The following is a 17,835-nucleotide window of genomic DNA, read 5'->3' on the forward strand; positions in this document are numbered from 1 at the left end:
AGTGACAGTCCCAATCTGCCTTCTTGATCATGGCAAATCATCCTACTTCTACTTCAGGTCCTCTCTCTCTATCTCTCTCTCTCTCGCTCTCTCTCTCTCTCCCCAAATCAGTCCTATTGCATCTGGTTGACCTCCTTAATCATGCATTCCAAACAGAGACATGCAGTTCTAGCAGAGCCAATGAGCACAGTTTGGATTTGCATGAAGTGGCCATTCATCAGCCCCAGGCCATTTAAGAAGCGAAAGGCTGAGGTCCCCGCCAGTTGCCTGTTTGGATAAGAGATCTCACCATGGCCTGGACTCTGGTTTTTCTGGCCCTTCTCAGTTACTGCTCAGGTAAGGATGGGAAGGAATAACATTTCTTTTGCCGTGGAGCCAACAACACAATAAACTATAATATATATTCATTTATTATGTTTATTTATTATGGAAGCTTAAAGCTCCAGTGATATTTGAGAACACAGAGGATGGAGAGTCATGCTTTCCTTTTTCTTTTTCAAAAGGTGTCAATTCACAGCCCACAGTGACTCAGACGGGCTCCCAGTCTGTGTCCCTGGGCCAAACTGTGAAACTCTTCTGCTCTAGAAGTAGTGGTGGTAGCTGGTACAGCTTTCACTGGTATCAACAGAAACCTGGACAGGCTCCTCGCTTTGTGTGGTATGGCTCCAGCGACAGGGGAGAAGGGATCCCAGATCGGTTCACTGGCTCTGAATCTGGGAACACTGGCTCTTTAACCATCTCCAACATCCAGGCTGAAGATGAAGCAGTTTATTACTGTGGTGCCTGGGAGGTCACTGGTGGTATCAAGTTCCACAGTGATACAATCTGATGGGGAAGTGAGACAAAAACCTTTTCTCTTCTGCCCTGCCTCAACGAAACCTGAGTTCCTCAAGAGCAGAGTTGGGCCTGAATGAGCTCAGACTGTTTTTGACAGGAATGTAGAGTGATATCAGATTATTTAGACACAGGAATGCATTGAGAGAAATGGCGTCACCGTAAATATCTGGCACAGCTCACCAATAAATTGCAGCCCTCGGTTCTTCCCCCTCTCTCTTCCCCCATTTCCAGTGAAGGCATTCCCAGTTAGCCTGTGGCAACAAAGATGGGAATTTGAGACTCTGCATGACAAAGTGAGAAGCTTAAGGGTTTTGATGATGGTCTTGGCATTTGGGGACTATGCCTCACAGATATTCCCCATGAAAGGTTGGCTCTTTCAGGGTATTTTTTTAACAGCGCCTTAATACAGATCTATTTTGGACTTTATTATTGCACATTTGCATTCCCAGTAGCAAAGCCAATGAAGGCACAGGAATGGATTTGCACGAATCCTCAGCTCTAGGGGATTTAAGCAAGGGGATGGCGAAGTCCCAGCCAGTTCCCCATTTGACTCAGAAAACCTCCCTTCTTTGGAGAGTTCACCATGGTCCCAGCTCTGCTTTTCCTGGCTCTTCTCAGTTACTGTTCAGGTAAGGAGGCAAATAGATAATCTTAGGTAAGTGCAAGAGACAACAACAAGAAGAAGAATCTAAGATGGTTATCAAAGAAACATATTGCTCCTGCGATATTGGGGAGCACAGAGGATCAAAGTATTTTATTTCCCCCGTTTCCCTTTTTTTGCAAAGGTATCACTTCACAGCCAGCCTTGACTCAGCCAGTCTCCCAGTCTGTGTCCCCAGGTGAAACTGTGAAACTCTCCTGCTCTCAAAATAGTGGTGGTAGCTGGAGCAGGTTTCACTGGAATCAACAGATACCTGGGCAGGTTCCTCGCTTTGTGTTTGCTGGTACCAGCACCTGGGGAGATGGGATCCTGGATCGGTTCACTGGTTCTTCCTCTGGGACCACTGGTTATTTAACCATCTCCAACATCCAGGCTGAAGATGAGATAGTTTGTAACTGTGGTGCCTGGGAGTATGACAGCAACATGTTTCACGGTGGTCCAATCTGATGGGGAACTGAGACAAAAACCTTTGATCTTCCACTCTGGAGTGAAGAATGAAGAGCTCATTTTCTGTGCCTTAAGATCTTTCAAAGTCTCAAGCCAAAGGGCTTTGCACTCACTTCTCTGTAGCTGCCATCTTACGCTGACAATTAAGAAAATATCCTTCTCTAATAGTTAGCTGATCTCTGATATTAAATGTGTATACTTTTACTGTATGATTTACATCTGATTGTTGCAGACTGCTGTGATATGTTTTTTCCTGAATAGTGGGGTATGAAGATTTTTAAACAAATAAATAGTATGGTAGGACTTACACACCCAACCAACCAACCAACCAGCCAGCCATGAGTCCACACAGTCTGTTGTGATGCCGGAGGGGACAAATAATAAAGAGGAAAGTTTCTCTGTCTTTTTCTGTCTGTTTCTGTAAAGGTGTCCATTCACAGCCAGCGGTCATTCAGCCAGACTCCCAGTCTGTGTCTCTGGGCCAGACGACTAAACTCCCCTGCTCCAAAAGTAGTGGGAGCTTGGACAGTTTTTACTGGTATCAACAGAAACCCAGAGACGCTCCTCGTTTTGTGCTCTATGGTGCCGACAAGAGGGGAGAAGGGATCCCGGACCGGTTCGTGGGCTCTTCCTCTGGGAACACTGGCTATTTAACCATCTCCAACATCCAGGCTGAAGATGAGGCAGTTTATTTCTGTGTTGACTGGGAGCACACGGGTAGTATCATGTTTCACAGTGATACAACTTAATGGGGAACTGAGACAAAAACCTGTTCTCTTCCTCCCCATAGTGCAGAACGGACTAGATCCCTGGAGTGTCATTCATCTGTGCCAGAATATCTTTTGATATCTAGATTTGTAAGGCTCAGTGAGGCCATCTGGGCTCTGACACATTTCAATGGCAGGACCACCCACCCACCAACTGCACCAGCAATCTGTACCCCCATTAGAAAAGAATTTTTCCCCAAAATCTTGATGGATCTTTTCATATTCCCATTTTGCTCCTTCATTTCATTGATTACTCACTTGTCATCTGAAGATCTCCAAGAGACAGCAAAAAGATACACAGCACACAACACCTTGGGGTGGGGGAAAGTAGGGGGAATCATATGATACATTAATGCTGATAAGGAAAATATTTGGGGTGTGAATTTACTCCGCTGCCCAGTTCATCGGGGTGCCAGTCCTCATGGGTCTCCCCGGCCAGCAAAAGAAGGATTCTCCAGTCAAGTTAAAGAAGCAAATAGCAGTCCGTGGACCTGATCTTTATTTCTTGCAAGAAGGTTCAAACACACACAGAGTAGGAACCCTGAGCATGGGGTTGCGTGAACTTTTAAGACCCCTCCCCATTTCCCATAATACATTATCCAACAGCATCATCGAAACATCGCAAATATGTCACAAAGTAGGAGTGTTTGGCGTGTAGAAACATGAGCCCATCACACCCACCCCTGTCAATAGCTCCCCATTCCCAGCACCTTTTAACTAACCTCTTCCCCAAAGAACAATAAAAGTATTGACACATCTCCCTAGCTGCAAGGCTTTCCTGAGCTCCTCTGAAAGTATCCGGATTCAATCCTCCATCTGGATGGATTTCTGTCTAGGGTATGTGCTGCCCTTGATCACCGCCTGTTGTGAAGCTAAGTTCACACCTTATGGAGGGGCAAGGATTACGTGACCTTATGCTTAAGGGATTCTGGAGGCAGGGGGAGCCCTGGACCCCCCTCTTCCAGAGGAATCATTAGGCCTTGAAACCAAGGAAATCGGTCAAACCGTTTTCTATATCGGATTGTCAGTGGAAACAGTACAATACTGTTACGATATTGAAGCAATGCTGCTGCAAAGTCCTAGCTTGAAAAGTAAACATGATGGGAATGTTGGGACTGTCTGTGGGAAACAGAGGGACAGTCATCTCACCGGAATTACCTCAGAGTGTAATATGAGCTGTACAGGAAGTGTTTGTCACAACACTGCTGGAGTGTGAAGAGAGCAGTCATGTTTTTTGTAACACTGCAAAGACAGAAATAAAAGCATGTAAATACGTTTCTGTCTATCTCTTTCCCCTGCCAGGGGGCAGGAAAGAGGGGGGGTGTTCTTCTCACGTTTGAGAATAATCTCCGATCGTGACCTAGCCTGCGCTTGCTGGGGAATGCAGCCAGGGAGGTCAACAGGGAATCAAGCCTCTTGTGAAGCTAAGTTCACACCTTATGGAGGGGCAAGGAGTACGTGACCTTATGCTTAAGGGATTCTGGAGGCAGGGGGAGTCCTGGATTCCCGTCTTCCAGAAGAATCATTAGCCCTTGAAACCAAGGAAATTGGTCAAACCGTTGAATTTTGGTGATTATTTGTTAAGTTTCTACTGTTTTCTATATCGGATTGTCAGAGGAAACAGTACAATACATGGTCTCAATTTATTGCTACAATTTTATAGACTACTTTAATGAGCCTCTTTGCTGTTGTCTATGTATGGCGCTTGTATCAACAGTCAGTGCCCTGGCCTTAGTTTGGGGCTGTGGTGGGGACTTGGGATTTAGGGGGGAGTCGTTAAACAGCCCCCCCATTCCTTGTTTTAACAACGCATTGATATTTCATATAACATAACATCGTTTAAAAAACACGCTCAAATTATAAACAAAGCAATCATCAGACCCATTAACAAATAGACAAAAATGAACAAAACCTCAACTTCCACTCGTCCAATAAAACATTCACATCAAACCAACAATTTCTCTCCCCCCCCCTTTAATCTTTCCACTCCAACCAGAGGTCAGGTGCGGAGGGCAGCTGTTGCAAATGGGGGGGGGTCTCAGCAGGGGTTGAGCACCTGCTCCCCCTTCTGTTTTAAAAAGGAGCAATTCTCACATATCACATACACGATCATTAGACAATTTACAGCATGTATCTACAGGGGCGTAATGATGATAATGATAATGAGGATGAGGATGATTTTATTATTAACGTCCGCCCATCTGGCTGGGTTTCCCCAGCCACTCTGGGCAGCTTACAGCACACAAAATAATTCTAAAATGTACATAGCCACTTGGGGGGGGGGGGAGACATACAGCATGTGAATGAGCCCAGAGCGCAGGGATGTTGCATCCTTCACAAGGCATCTTTCCGTGGTGGGAAATGTTCACTGTGTACAAGACAAGACCCATTCTCATTTTTTAAAAAAAACCATTTATGCAAATTTGGGTGCATTTGCATGAAGAGGGGCATTCCTCAGCCCTAGAGGACTTAAGAAAGCAAAGGGTGAGGTCCCAGCCAGTTACTTTTGTGTTTCGGAAAGCCCCTCACCATGGCCTGGACTCTGTTTTTCCTGGCCCTTCTCAATTACTGTTCAGGTAAGGATGCAAACAGGTAACCTCATGTAGACCTGAGAGATAAAACCAAAATTACTTGTAGTGTTTATTTATTATGGAAACTTAAAGCTCCAGTAATATTTGAGAACACAGAGGATGGAGAGTCATGCTTTTCTTTTCTTTTTTCAAAAGGTGCCAATTCACAGCCAACAGTGACTCAGACGGACTCCCAGTCTGTGTCCCTGGGCCAAACTGTGAAACTCTTCTGCTCTAGAAGTAGTGGTGGTAGCTGGGGCAGCTTTGGCTGGTATCAACAGAAACCTGGACAGGCTCCTCGCTTTGTGTGGTATGGCTCCAGCGACAGGGGAGAAGGGATCCCAGATCGGTTCACTGGCTCTGAATCTGGGAATACTGGCTCTTTAACCATCTCCAACACCCAGGCTGAAGATGAGGCCGTTTATTACTGTGGTGCCAGGGAGAGCACTGGTGGCTGGAAGTATCACAGTGGTACATTCTAATGGGGAACTGAGACAAAAACCTTTTATCTTCTGCCCTGCCACAATGAAATCTGAGTTCCTCAAGAGCAGAGTTGGGCCTGAATGAGCTCAGACTGTTTTTGACAAGAATGTGGTGTGATAGCAGATTACTTTAGACACAGGAATACATTTAGAGAAATGGCCTCGCTGTAAACATCTGACGCAGCTCACCAATAAATTGCAGCCCTCTGTTCTTAATTCTCCTTGATGGCTAGGTCAAAGCTCAACAACTTTGCCAAAAAACGATCATCAACTTTTGTGTCCGGATTTTCACATTTTGAAAAATGGCAACCCTGTTAATAAATAAATAGCTGGGTTGTCGTTGTTTTTTAATTTCCTTGCAAACAAGTCACAATGGATGTTCAAAAAGCAGTAACCCAGTCCAATATTCTATATTCTTCTTCTCACTCCAGAATCTCAAGATCTTTCCCACCATCTGCGGCTTGATCTATTTATCTCTGGTGCAAGGAACTGGACCTTCCACATGCAAGTCACATTCTTTGCCATTAAACTTCCATACCCCTTTATCCCTCTTCCCTTGAGATATCCCCATCAGCCTTGATAAGAAAGAATTATCCTTCTTCTTCCTTAAGGTCATCTTCTACCAGACAAGCACCATCACTAATACTATTTTTAAATCTCCTTTCTGCTAAAGTATTATAGTGCATCTCATTTTGATATTGCATTTTGTATTCTCAGAAGAGAGACAAAGTTCTAACAGAGCCAACGAACATGGGATGTCCATTAAAGGACCATTCATCAGCTCTGGGGAGATATAAGAAAGGAAAGTGTCAGGTCCCACCCAGCTTCCTGTTAGAGTCAACATGCTCTTTAAATGTATTCTAATTGTTTCTGTTATTTCTTAGGAAATTCACGTTGTAATGCGATAAAAGGCAACATGTAAGAAATGAAACAAGCAATGAAAATACAATTAAAAGTGCAGCACCTCACACAGCACATTACAATTACTATAATAGGCAGAAGAATTATTAAGCACCCATCCTTAAGACCCTAGGCAATTTGATATGCACAACTCGCAGACTTAACATATAGAATAAGAGAACAAGAAGAACATATATTAAAGAAGATTGGAAAACATTTATTGAATATATGGGGAATAATTGTGTACAGCTGAAAACACTGGCAGCATTTAGATAAATTCAGCAGTGTAAACAAGTTTTGATGGATGCAATAATGGAATACTGAACGGTATAGTTTTTGTAAAATATGCAGGGATTTATGATATGTAAAGTGAACCATGGAAAGAAAAGAAGGGAAGTCATTGGTATCTTAAGGATGTAAAAGGAGTATTTTAAATTGTAAAACACCCACATGGAAATTGCCCAGGGTCTTATATATATAAATTTCCAAGTGTGTTGTGTTTGGAAATCTTTCCTTTCACCTCCAGGCCCTGAGAAACTTTGCCATGGAAATCTCAGTGTGTCTGGCTGTTGATAGAGCTGCAAACTCTGCAGTCCTGTCTTTAATCTGTAGGGGGCGATGTCGGTCCACTTATACCAGATTTAGGAAAAATTATATGACCACATAAACTTCCTGCAACTGCGGTGCGAAGTGAAAAGGAAGAATGCTCTTTATTCGTGAGTAAATCTCCTGTGCCTTCCAACTCATTCAGGTGCTAATGTTCCGCGACTCTAAGCTAGAATATGAGACACTGGGCTGACCAAAGGGGGAACACTTGGTGCTCCAGGTGTTACTGAACTGCAAGTCCCATCAGCCCCCTCCCAGACAGCATGGCCAGGGGCCAGCATTGCTGGGTACTGTAGACAGGGCCAAAGGTTCCCCACACCTGGTGCACATTGGGGGAAGGGATAAGAAGAACAAAGTCTTATTTTTGTTCCCATTCCCTGTCAACATTTAATGCAATCAGGTGCCCAAATCAGGTGCCAATCAGGTGTATCTGAAGAAGTGTGCATGCACACGAAAGCTCATACCAGTAACTAATTTAGTTGGTCTCTAAGGTGCTACTGGAAGGAATTTTTTTATTTTGTTTTGACTACAGCAGACCAACACAGCTACCTACCTGTAACTCGGTGCCAAAATGTTTTGCATATTTTACATAAACTAAACCATTCAGTATTCCATTGTTACATCCATCATTACTTATTTACACTGTTGAATTTATCTTCATGCTGCCAACGTTTTCAAGTGTACACAATTCCCCCCCGTGTATTCAAGCAATATTTTCTTTAAGTCTTTAAACGTATATTCCTCTTGCTCTCTTCTTCTATATGTTCGCATATTCCATCAGTTTTAAGTAGCCATTCTTCTTTAGTTGGGATCTCTCTTGTTTTCCATTTTTCTGGGCTAACAAAACATGGGCCGCAGTAGTGGCATTCATAAATAACCTTTTCCCCTTTTTTCTTTTTGCACCTGGGAATTATATTCTTCTGAGCTCTTCTCCCCCTTCACCCCTCCTCTCCTGAGCTTTGATCCCAGCATTTGGCAGAGGGTCCAGGCAGCAGATGCAGAGGGTGGCAGGGAGTGCTGGCCAAATATTGGAGGGTGGGGCTGTGTGTGCCTCGTGGTCTGGCCAGCCTTCCCTGAGCTCCCCTGCTGCTCTCTGGGGTGGAGAAGGAAGCTCTTCATGTCAACACTGTTGAGAAGATGCTGCCACCGCTGGCCCAGTTCACTTCTGAATATGGAACGGAAAGGGAAACAAAATGCTTAATAAGGTTAAAAAAAAAGTTTTTCACAAGATGATAAAAAACAGAGAAGGATGAAAAGGATTTGCTGGAAGAATTGGAATACAAAAAGGGAGGTGTGAGGAAGTGGAGGAAATAAGGAAATGAAGGATAGAATATGGAAAAGGAGAGATGTATTTTAAACTGGTTTTGTGTTGATTTATTCATGTGTTTAGTTTAATGGGATTGGGTTGGGGTTTATACTGTAATGTATTGTGGTGTTTATTTTTCACTTTTTTGTTTTCTTTCTTTCTTCTTTTGTCTTTAAATTTTCTTTTCTCTTCTTTTTCTGTAACTTTTAAAAGCAATAAATATTATTTTAAAAAAAAACAAACAAAATGCCTTGGGCTGGGCCTGTCTGGATTTCAGCAACCGTTAATGAGAATAAAACAAGGCAATATCTATTTTTTAAACAACAACAACACCACTCTTTTTTGTCAGGCTTCCCACGGTGGCAGCTAAAAAGCAGATAGATGAGAAGAGTTAATTTATTCAGTATTCACAGAGAGAGACAAAGGAATACAGTCTCTATCAAATAATGGCGTTGCTCCGAGTAAATTCCAACCCTCCCACCCCTTCTCTCCTATTCCACGTCATCCCTGCGCTGGCTGATCTGTGCTTACTGCCTCTGAGCTTTCTGTTCTCCTACTCTCAATGCCCGCCTAGTCCTGAGAAGGAGGGGGATCTGGAATGCTTCCCAAAGACACTGAGTCTGTCTGCTCTCTTTCCCCTAGTTATTCTTCTTCCTGCTGTTCCTCTCCCAGTATTTCCCAGCTTCTCCCATCTGCAGCCAATGAACTATGCCCTTCTGCAAACCGCTGTTCTAAATCTATACTGTCCTCCTGCTCTCGGTAAGGTCCAGGAGAAGGTGGTTGGGGGGCGGCCCCTACAATTCTTCCTTAGTCCAGCACATGACACTTTTATGCAAATTGGTTGTATTGGATTTGTGTGTGTTTTTGGTACAGCACTGTATATTCTCAGCTGTGGCATGCGGTTCTAGCTGAGTGAATGAGTGCAGGGTGGATTTGCATGATTTGCATTTGTTCATCAGTTCCAGAGAGATTAAGGAAGGAACAGGTGAGGTCCCAGCTAGTTGCCTGTCGGGTTAAGAAGGAGACACTGCTTTGGAGAGCTCACCATGGCCTGGACTCTGCTTCTCCTGGTCCTCCTCAATTACTGTTCAGGTAAGGAAGTGGAGACAGCACAGCACGATTTTCTGTATTATATAGTCTGATATTGCAGAGAGTAATATATCAAGGGTCTTTCCCCTTTCCCTTTATTTTTTTGTCAAGGTGTCGCTTCACAGGCAACGTTGACTCAGCCAGCTTCCCAGTCTGTGCCCCTGGGCCAAACTGTGAAACTCTCCTGCCTCCAAAGTGGTGGTCTTGATTCCTCATACACATTTGACTGGTATCAACAGAAACCTGCGCAGGCTCCTCGCTTTGTGTTTGCTGGTACCAGCACCCGGGGAGAAGGGATCCCAGATCGGTTCACTAGCTCTGAATCTGGGAACACTGGCTATTTAACCATCTCCGACATCCTGGCTGAAGATGAAGCTGATTATTTCTGTGGCACTTATGAAGTCAGTGGTGGTAGCAAGTTTCACAGTGGTACAATCTAATTGGGAACTGAGACAAAAACCTTCACCCTTCCTTCCTACACCCTTCCTTCCTACAGTTTCCTAATGGCCATTTCACTCTTTCATCTCAACATGAAATGACCCCCACCCCCAATTTTGCTAAAATACATTATATACTTTATTATATGTATAACATTATACAAAATATATATTCCAGGTTTGCAAAAGTAATTAGCATCTAAACAGATACATGCGACCCTGTGCATAACTGTATAAAAATGAGTATGAACTATCTATATGAATAAACAGACTCACACATTTAATATACATGTCCATTATACGTGTGTGTGTGTTCACTACCAACCTACTATGATCCTTCCACAACAATACAAAGCAGGACCTCCAGTGAATGTTGTTTTCAAGTACTGCTTCCCACAACCAACGTTGAATGCACCCTTCCTCCCTGGTGGGGAAAACAAGGAGAATCTGAGTGCAGAAGATTGACTAGATTGTGATTTCAGTACAGTGGTACCTCTGGATACGCACACCTCTGGTTGCGTATCCTTCAGGATGCGAACGTGGAAACCCGGAAGTATTTTTCCGGGTTTCGCACCATGCACATGCGCAGAAGTGGCACCTCCAGTTGTGAATTCCTCAGAATCTGACCAGAGCTCCGGGACGGATCCTGTTCACAACCAGAGGTACCACTGCATTTTGCTTTGAAATGTGATGCAGGTGTTTTGTGGTGTCTGCTGTTCTGGCTTTAACCTCCAGGGGGCAATGTTGGGCCACCTATCCATTTTTTAAAAATAATAATAGTGAATTATATTACAAAACGGAAAATTGTTACAAAAACTGAACTGTTGGGGCGAAGCGAAGCGTCAGAATGTTTTTTCTTATGCCTGACTACTCGCTTGAGGAGGAGCTGGCTTCCTGCACAACACCTTGAAATCAACCTGAATTGTGCAGCCTCAATTTGCTGGTACGTGACTGAATCTCACCTGAAAATAATGGCAAGCTGGAATTGCCTTAAATGGAGAAATAGTTGGAGCTGCTGTAAGGCAGATTCCCATAAATAAAAGGGTTTCAACATCAAGGCAGACACAACGGGCTGTCTTATAATCCGCAGCCAGTTTATTGCTTGCTAAAAACTTCCCACAAAGGAAGACTGGATAAGTAAATTATGTGAATTTATAGAATTAGCTAAACTAACAGCAGCCATAAGAAATCAGTCTAATCAAAGGAAGGAATGGCAATGTTTTGAGGAATATATGAAAAAACACTGCTCTAAGAAAAACATATTGATATGCATAGAATAAGTATGCGAAGAGGAACTAATTCAAGGTAAAATTACTAATAGATATAAAATGAACAATATAAGGACACAATGTAAATAAGAATATGCAGTAAAGGATGTCGAGTTGTGGTGGATGGAAGCCAGACAGGTGCAAATTTTAGTTCTTTTTTTTTAAAAAAAATATTTTTTTATTAACTGGCCAATCACATCAAATTAAATCACATCACATAAATTCCGAATTACAAAGCCAAATTTTGAATTTTGTTGGGGGGACCCATACTTCAAGAAGCAAATTATAGTTCTTTATTAGTCTATATGAGTTTGGGTTTGGTGAAATATGGTTTATGAATTGTAACTATGTTTTTCATTTTCTTTCTGTTTGTGAATAATAAAATTAATAATGATGATGATGATAACTTGCAAGCCTATTTAAACACTGCTTGCTGAAAGAAGCCAACCCACCAACCTCCTTTGTCATCATGTGCTGCTTGATTTTTTAAAAATTAATTTGAGATGCAGGGACGATATCTTCAGCATCCACACATCACCCCTCATCCCTTGAACTACAGCCCCAATCCTGCTTCCTTGAGGTAAATTGACCTAGTGTCGCCTCAAGTTCACAAGACAAGAACCTCCTCATTTTAAAAAGCAAACATCACCTTTATCCAAATCAGTTCCATTGTATTTTGCTTACTGCATCATTTATTCCAGACAATGGCTTTCTAACAGAGCCAATGAGCACCGCTTGGATTTGCATCAAGAGATCCTTCACCAGCTCTGGGAACTTTTAACAAAGGAAAGACTCAGGACCACCAGCAGTTGCCTGTTAACCTTCAGAAAGTCGCCTTGTTTAGAGAGCTCACCATGGCCTGGACTCTGTTTTTCCTGGTTCTTCTCAGTTACTATTTAGGTAAAGGTAAAGGGACCCCTGACCATTAGGTCCAGTCATAACCAACTCTGGGGTTGCGGCGCTCATCTCACTTTATTGGCCGAGGGAGCCAGTGTACAGCTTCTGGGTCATGTGGCCAGCATGACTAATCCGCTTCTGGAAAAACCAGAGCAGCACACGGAAATGCCATTTGCCTTCCCGCCAGAGTGGTACCTATTTATCTACTTGCACTTTGAGGTGCTTTCGAACTGCTAGGTTGGCAGGAGCAGGGACCGAGCAATGGGAGCTCACCCCGTCACAGGGATTTGAACCACCAACCTTTTGATGGACAAGTCCTAGGCTCTGTGGTTTAACCCACAGTGCCACCCGCGTCCCAAGTTACTGTTTAGGTAAAGATAAAAAGAAGTAGACTTAAGTTAGCATGAATGGGGGGGGGGGGGAAAGCATATCTGTAATGTTTATTTATCATAGTGCCTTAAAGTTCAGGCGGTATGTGAGAACAGAGAGGATTGAGAATCATACATTTCTTTTTCTCTCTTTTTTACAAAGGTGTCCTTTCACAGCCAGCATTGACCCAGCCGGGATCCCAGTCTGTGTCCCTGGGTCAGACTGTGACCCTCTCTTGCTCTAAGAATAAGGGGAGCTGGCAGACCTTTGGCTGGTGTCAACAGAAACCTGGGCAGGCTCCTCGTTTTCTGTGGTATGGTCCCAGCACCAGGGGAGACGGGGTCCCAGATAGGTTCACCGCTTCTCCCTCTGAGGATACCGGCTATTTAACCATCTCCAATGTCCAGGCTGAAGACGAGGCAGTTTATCACTGTTTTGCATGGGAAGGCACCGGTACTCCGAAGTTCCACCGTGGTACCATCTGATGGGGAACTGAGACAAAAACCTCCTCTCTCCTTCCCCATAAAGCAAAGAAACCAGAATTAGGCAAGAGCTGAGTTTGGTCCAAATGAACTTTATTTCTTTTTGGCAAGAATATCAAGTTACTTAAACAGATGGATTCTTTTAGAGAAATGACCTCACTACTTCTACTACTACTTCTTCTTCTTCTTCTTCTTCTTCTTCTTCTTCTTCTTTCTTCTTCTCTTCTTTGGCAATCACTCGTAGCTGAGTAAGATTGTCTTCCATAAACACGGTTTTAACAATGAGTCCGTAAGTGGCTGTGGAGGCCAATTCTGGATCCACGCGTCCTTCCACAGTGGGGACATTGGTCTCTGTGCGGGAGTTGATCACAGTGTGGATTTGCCAAGTGTGCCTTCCTCTTAGCACATTTCTCCCTTGTGTCCTGAGTTCGAGTGTCTTCAAAGCCCAGGACACCACTGGTAAAGGCTGTTCTCCAACTGGAGCACTCGCAAGCCAGTTTTTCCCAGTTGTCAGTGTTTATACTACATTTTTTAAGATTTGCCTTGAGACAGTGACATATCCCACCATTACGCAGAGGTCCATAATTTGGCATGACCTTGTCAAAACTGTAGTTACAAGGCCCATGGCCTGTCAAACCAGTTCTTACATTGGCTCTCAGTACGTTTCCAAGCACAATTCAAAGTGTTGGTGTTGACCTTTAAAGCCCTAAACGGCCTCAGTCCAGTATACCTGAAGGAGCGCCTCCACCCCCATTGTTCTTCCCAGACACTCAGGTCCAACGCCAAGGGCCTTCTGGTGGTTCCCTCGCTGTGAGAAGCCAAGTTACAGGGAACCAGGCAGAGGACCTTCTCAGTAGTGGCACCTGCTCTGTGGAGCACCCTCCCACCAGATGTCAAAGAGAAAAACAACTATCTGACTTTTAGAAGACATCTGAAGGGAGCCCTGTTTAAGGAAGCTTTTAATGTTTAATAGACTACTGTATTTTAATATTCTGTTGGAAGCCATCCAGATGGGCAGGGTATAAATAAATTATTATTATTATTATTATTATTATTATTATTATTATTATTATTATACATGTGATTTATTCAGTCATCATGGTAAGGACAAAGAATTTCGGTCATTCCTCCATCATGGAGTTGCTCGCACTGAGCTCCTCCTCCTCCCCCCTCTAGCAACAACACCTGTTCCTATGGCGTCTGTCCATGGACCATTGTCTCTGTGCTCTTTGTTCTTGCACTTTTAATGAAGGCCGCATTTTGGGAGAAGAGGGGTCGGTTATGCTGTCCAGTGACGTGTCAGCTAGCTGCTCTCTCTCCCCTCCCCCTTCTCCTAACTCTGCATAACTCTGCTGTCTGCCTATCTCTGAGCTGTTATCTTCCTCCAAGCCCTGCTGTACATCAGGACTGCCTTTCTTCTGTCTGGAAGCTACACGTCCCTTCAGTCCAGTCCCTGACACCACCGTTTAAATGAGGTTTTGCAGTTCATGCAAATCCAACCTTCACAAGCTATCAGATACAAAATGGTTGACCTGAAAACGTATCAAGGAGGGTGCTGCTGCAGCAACTGGACTCCTGGAAATTCTTTGCTCAACTTCACTTGCGGCGATGTGAATTCACATTTGCACCTGACGTGGACCATGGCAGAACTTGCATGTCTGAATTCAGCTCTGGTTAATGGGTGGGGCTTTTTCCTCCCCACCACCCCACACACATTTTCTCAAATCTTGTACAGTGGTACCTCAGGTTACATACACTTCAGGTTACAGACTCTGCTAACCCAGAAATAGTACCTCAGGTTAAGAACTTTGCTTCAGGGTGAGAACAGAAATCACACGATGCTTCAGGTTAAGAACTTTGCTTCAGGGTGAGAACATAAATTGTGCTCCAGCGGCGTGGCAGCAGCAGGAGGCCCCATTAGCTAAAGTGGTGCTCTAGAAACAATTAAGTACTTTCCCGAGGTACCACTCTACTCATTTTTACATCCTTAAAATAGCAATGACTTCCCCTCTTCTCTTTCCATGGTTCATTTCACATACCATAAATCCCTGCATATTTTACAAAAAAACTATACTATTCAGTATTCCATTATTGCATCCATCAACACTTGAATTTATCTTAATGCTGCCAGCGTTTTCAGCTGTACACAATTATTTCCCATATATTCAATAAATGTTTTCCAATATTCTCTGAACATATGTTCTTCTTGTTCTCTTTTTCTATGTGTTAAGTCTGCAAGTTGTGCATATTCTGTCAACTTAAGTCTTCTTTGGTTGGGGCTTCGCTGGTTTTCTGTTTGGGGGCTAACAAAACAAGGGCTGCAGTAGTGGCATTCATAAATCACCTTTTTTGACACCTGGGAATTTCAGTCTGAATTATCCCCAACAGAGAGGACTCTGGGGGGTGGGGTGGAGTGGGGAGTACTTTGAAACATTTTTTTCAATTCATTATGGATCATTTCCCAATACTCTCTTTCCCTTTTACAAGTCCACCACATATGAAGGAACTTTCCCTCCACGACTTTGCATCTCCATGTCCAGGCCTTTCTAGATGACCCTTCAAGATAGCCACAGATCATGCCCATTATAAGACATACCCCTCCATCCAGGCCACATACCTCACCCCCTCTGCTATGTGGCCTCCTCGCATGTTTCTGGCCATCTGCATTGTGTCCTTGAATTCTGACAACACTTCTAGATTGTCTGAATTAATAAGAAAGGAGAATGGGAGCATAGAAACCAGCCTGTACTACAAAGGTAACATCACTAGATGTTGCTCCACCCACTTTCACCTCAGCCTCCCTCCCTCATTATCCAGAACATGATCCTGTTGGGCTTGTAGTCCTCTATCTGAACAATGTCCCCCACCCAGAGTTTTGAAAAATTTCAGCTGTGGACTTAATGAACTAAATGGGATGGGAGGGTCTTTATATGGCAGTGGGTGTTGCTCCACTTCATAACTGGTGCATTTAGGGAACCTTCTGCTCATTCTACTGTGATGAACCCTGGGCATCATCTGCCCTTAAGTTATGTACAGTTGTACCTCGGAAGTCAAACAGAATCCATTCCGGAGGTCCGTTTGGCTTCTGAAATGTTTGACTTTCGAAGGGCGGCTTCTGATTGGCTGCAGGAAGCTCCTGCAGCCAATTGGAAGCTGCAGAAGCCCCATCAAACATTTGGCTTCCAATAGAACGTTCGAATACAGGAACACTCACTTCCGGTTTTCAATCATTCGGGAGCCAGAACATTCGACTCCCAAGATGTTCAGGAGCTGGGGTATGACTGTACAGTGGTAGCTCAGGTTAAGAACTTAATTTGTTCCAGAGGTCCGTTCTTAACCTGAAACTGTTCTTAACCTGAAGACCGCTTTAGCTAATGGGGCCTCCTGCTGCCACCGCACAATTTCTGTTCTCATTCTGAAGCAAAGTTCTTAACCCAAGGTACTATTTCTGGGTTAGCGGAGTCTGTAACCTGAACTGTCTGTAACCTGAAGCCTCTGTAACCCGAGGTACCACTGTACTTGGTAACACTATGACCCCTTAATTTTTATCTTGGCCAGAGTGAGGCCTGCCCTCAACATCATCATGCAAATTTCTCCTTTGATCATTGGCTTTTCACGGAGAGAAGCAAGTAGATAAAGACACTCTTGCAGAACCAATGAGCATACAACCAATCTGCGCGAAGGAGACATTTGGTGTTTCCGGGGGATTTCAGAGAGGGGGAAGAAGATCCTATCTAGATCTTTAGTCAGATTCTAAAGAAGTCTTACCATGGCCTGGTACCTGCTTTTACTGTCACTTCTCAGCTACTGCTCAGGTAAGAGCATGGAAGACTCACATCATGTAGGGCAACATCAAAACTTGATCTGCCAGAGGGAGATCAAGCTTCTGTGGTATTTGAATGCATAGGAAATGTACCAAAGTCATGGTTCCTTTCTCTTTTTTTATGAAAGGTGTCACTTCACAACCCAGTTTGACTCAGCCTGCCTCCCAGTCGGTGTCTCTGGGCCAAACTGCTACACTCTCCTGCTCTAGAAAAGGTGGTACTTCCTGGGATGATATTCACTGGTATCAACAGAAACCTGGACAGCCTCCCCATTTTCTGTGGTATGGATCCAGCACCCGGGGAGAAGGGGTTCCAGCTCGCTTCACCGGTTCTCGCTCTGGCTCATTAACTATCTCTAACATCGAGGCTGCAGATGAAGCAGTTTATTTTTGTTGTGACTTAGAGCTTGGCAGTAGCACGTTCCACAGTGAAATAATCTGATGGGGAACTGAGACAAAAACCTTCTCTCTTCTTTCTTACGAGTGTAGAATCCTGAATCATTCAAGAGCATAGCTGCACGTGAATGACTTTTGTTAGTTTTCGACAAGAACGTGCATTAAAAGTTATCAAGTTGTTTAGACTAAAGAATCCTATTGTTGATATGACCTTGCATTAAATATCTGACACATGTCCCAATAAACAATGCTCTTCATGTTTTCACTGGCCTTGTTGGCAATAAAGCCACTTCTGACTTAGAAGGGCCAAAGCTCAGGGGAGAATACCTGTTTTGCATGCAGAACATCCTGGGTCCGATTTTTTATTTTTAAATATTCCGTTGGGAGCCGCCCAGAGTGGCTGGGGAAACCCAGCTAGATGGGTGGGGTATAAATAAATTATTATTATTATTATTATTATTATTATTATTATTATTATTATTACAAGATCTTCTCCAT

General features: G+C 43.7%; 3 protein-coding genes and 1 gene segment (V, D, J or C); all 4 read left to right on the plus strand.

Annotated features, from left to right (window-relative positions):
• LOC309359598 (immunoglobulin lambda-1 light chain-like) overlaps positions 1-17,835 on the plus strand; it is a 142,824-nt gene that overhangs the window by 70,146 nt on the left and 54,843 nt on the right. The window lies entirely within an intron of this gene.
• The window catches only part of LOC309359588 (immunoglobulin lambda-1 light chain-like), a 109,639-nt gene that overhangs the window by 14,866 nt on the left and 76,938 nt on the right, over positions 1-17,835 (plus strand). The gene's annotated exons all lie outside the window — the stretch shown is intronic.
• LOC309359597 (immunoglobulin lambda-1 light chain-like) overlaps positions 1-17,835 on the plus strand; it is a 106,420-nt gene that overhangs the window by 3,801 nt on the left and 84,784 nt on the right. The window contains exons 1-2 of one of the 3 annotated variants that reach the window (XM_081893505.1): positions 5,148-5,288; positions 5,439-5,742. In XM_081893505.1, coding sequence (XP_081749631.1) covers positions 5,243-5,288; positions 5,439-5,742 — 350 coding nt within the window. In that variant the 5' untranslated portion in view covers positions 5,148-5,242. Of the gene's footprint in view, positions 1-5,147; positions 5,289-5,438; positions 5,743-12,145; positions 12,271-12,798; positions 13,100-17,835 lie in introns of those variants that run through there. The other 2 variants (XM_081893508.1, XM_081893509.1) reach the window with 2 other exon arrangements.
• Positions 280-17,835, plus strand: part of LOC309359595 (immunoglobulin lambda-1 light chain-like) — an 85,644-nt gene continuing 68,088 nt past the window's right edge. The window contains exons 1-2 of the V gene segment in view: positions 280-336; positions 504-807.

This window comes from Podarcis melisellensis (genome assembly GCF_964234715.1).
Source record: "Podarcis melisellensis genome assembly, chromosome: 16".
Classification (NCBI taxonomy): Eukaryota; Metazoa; Chordata; class Lepidosauria; order Squamata; family Lacertidae; genus Podarcis; species Podarcis melisellensis.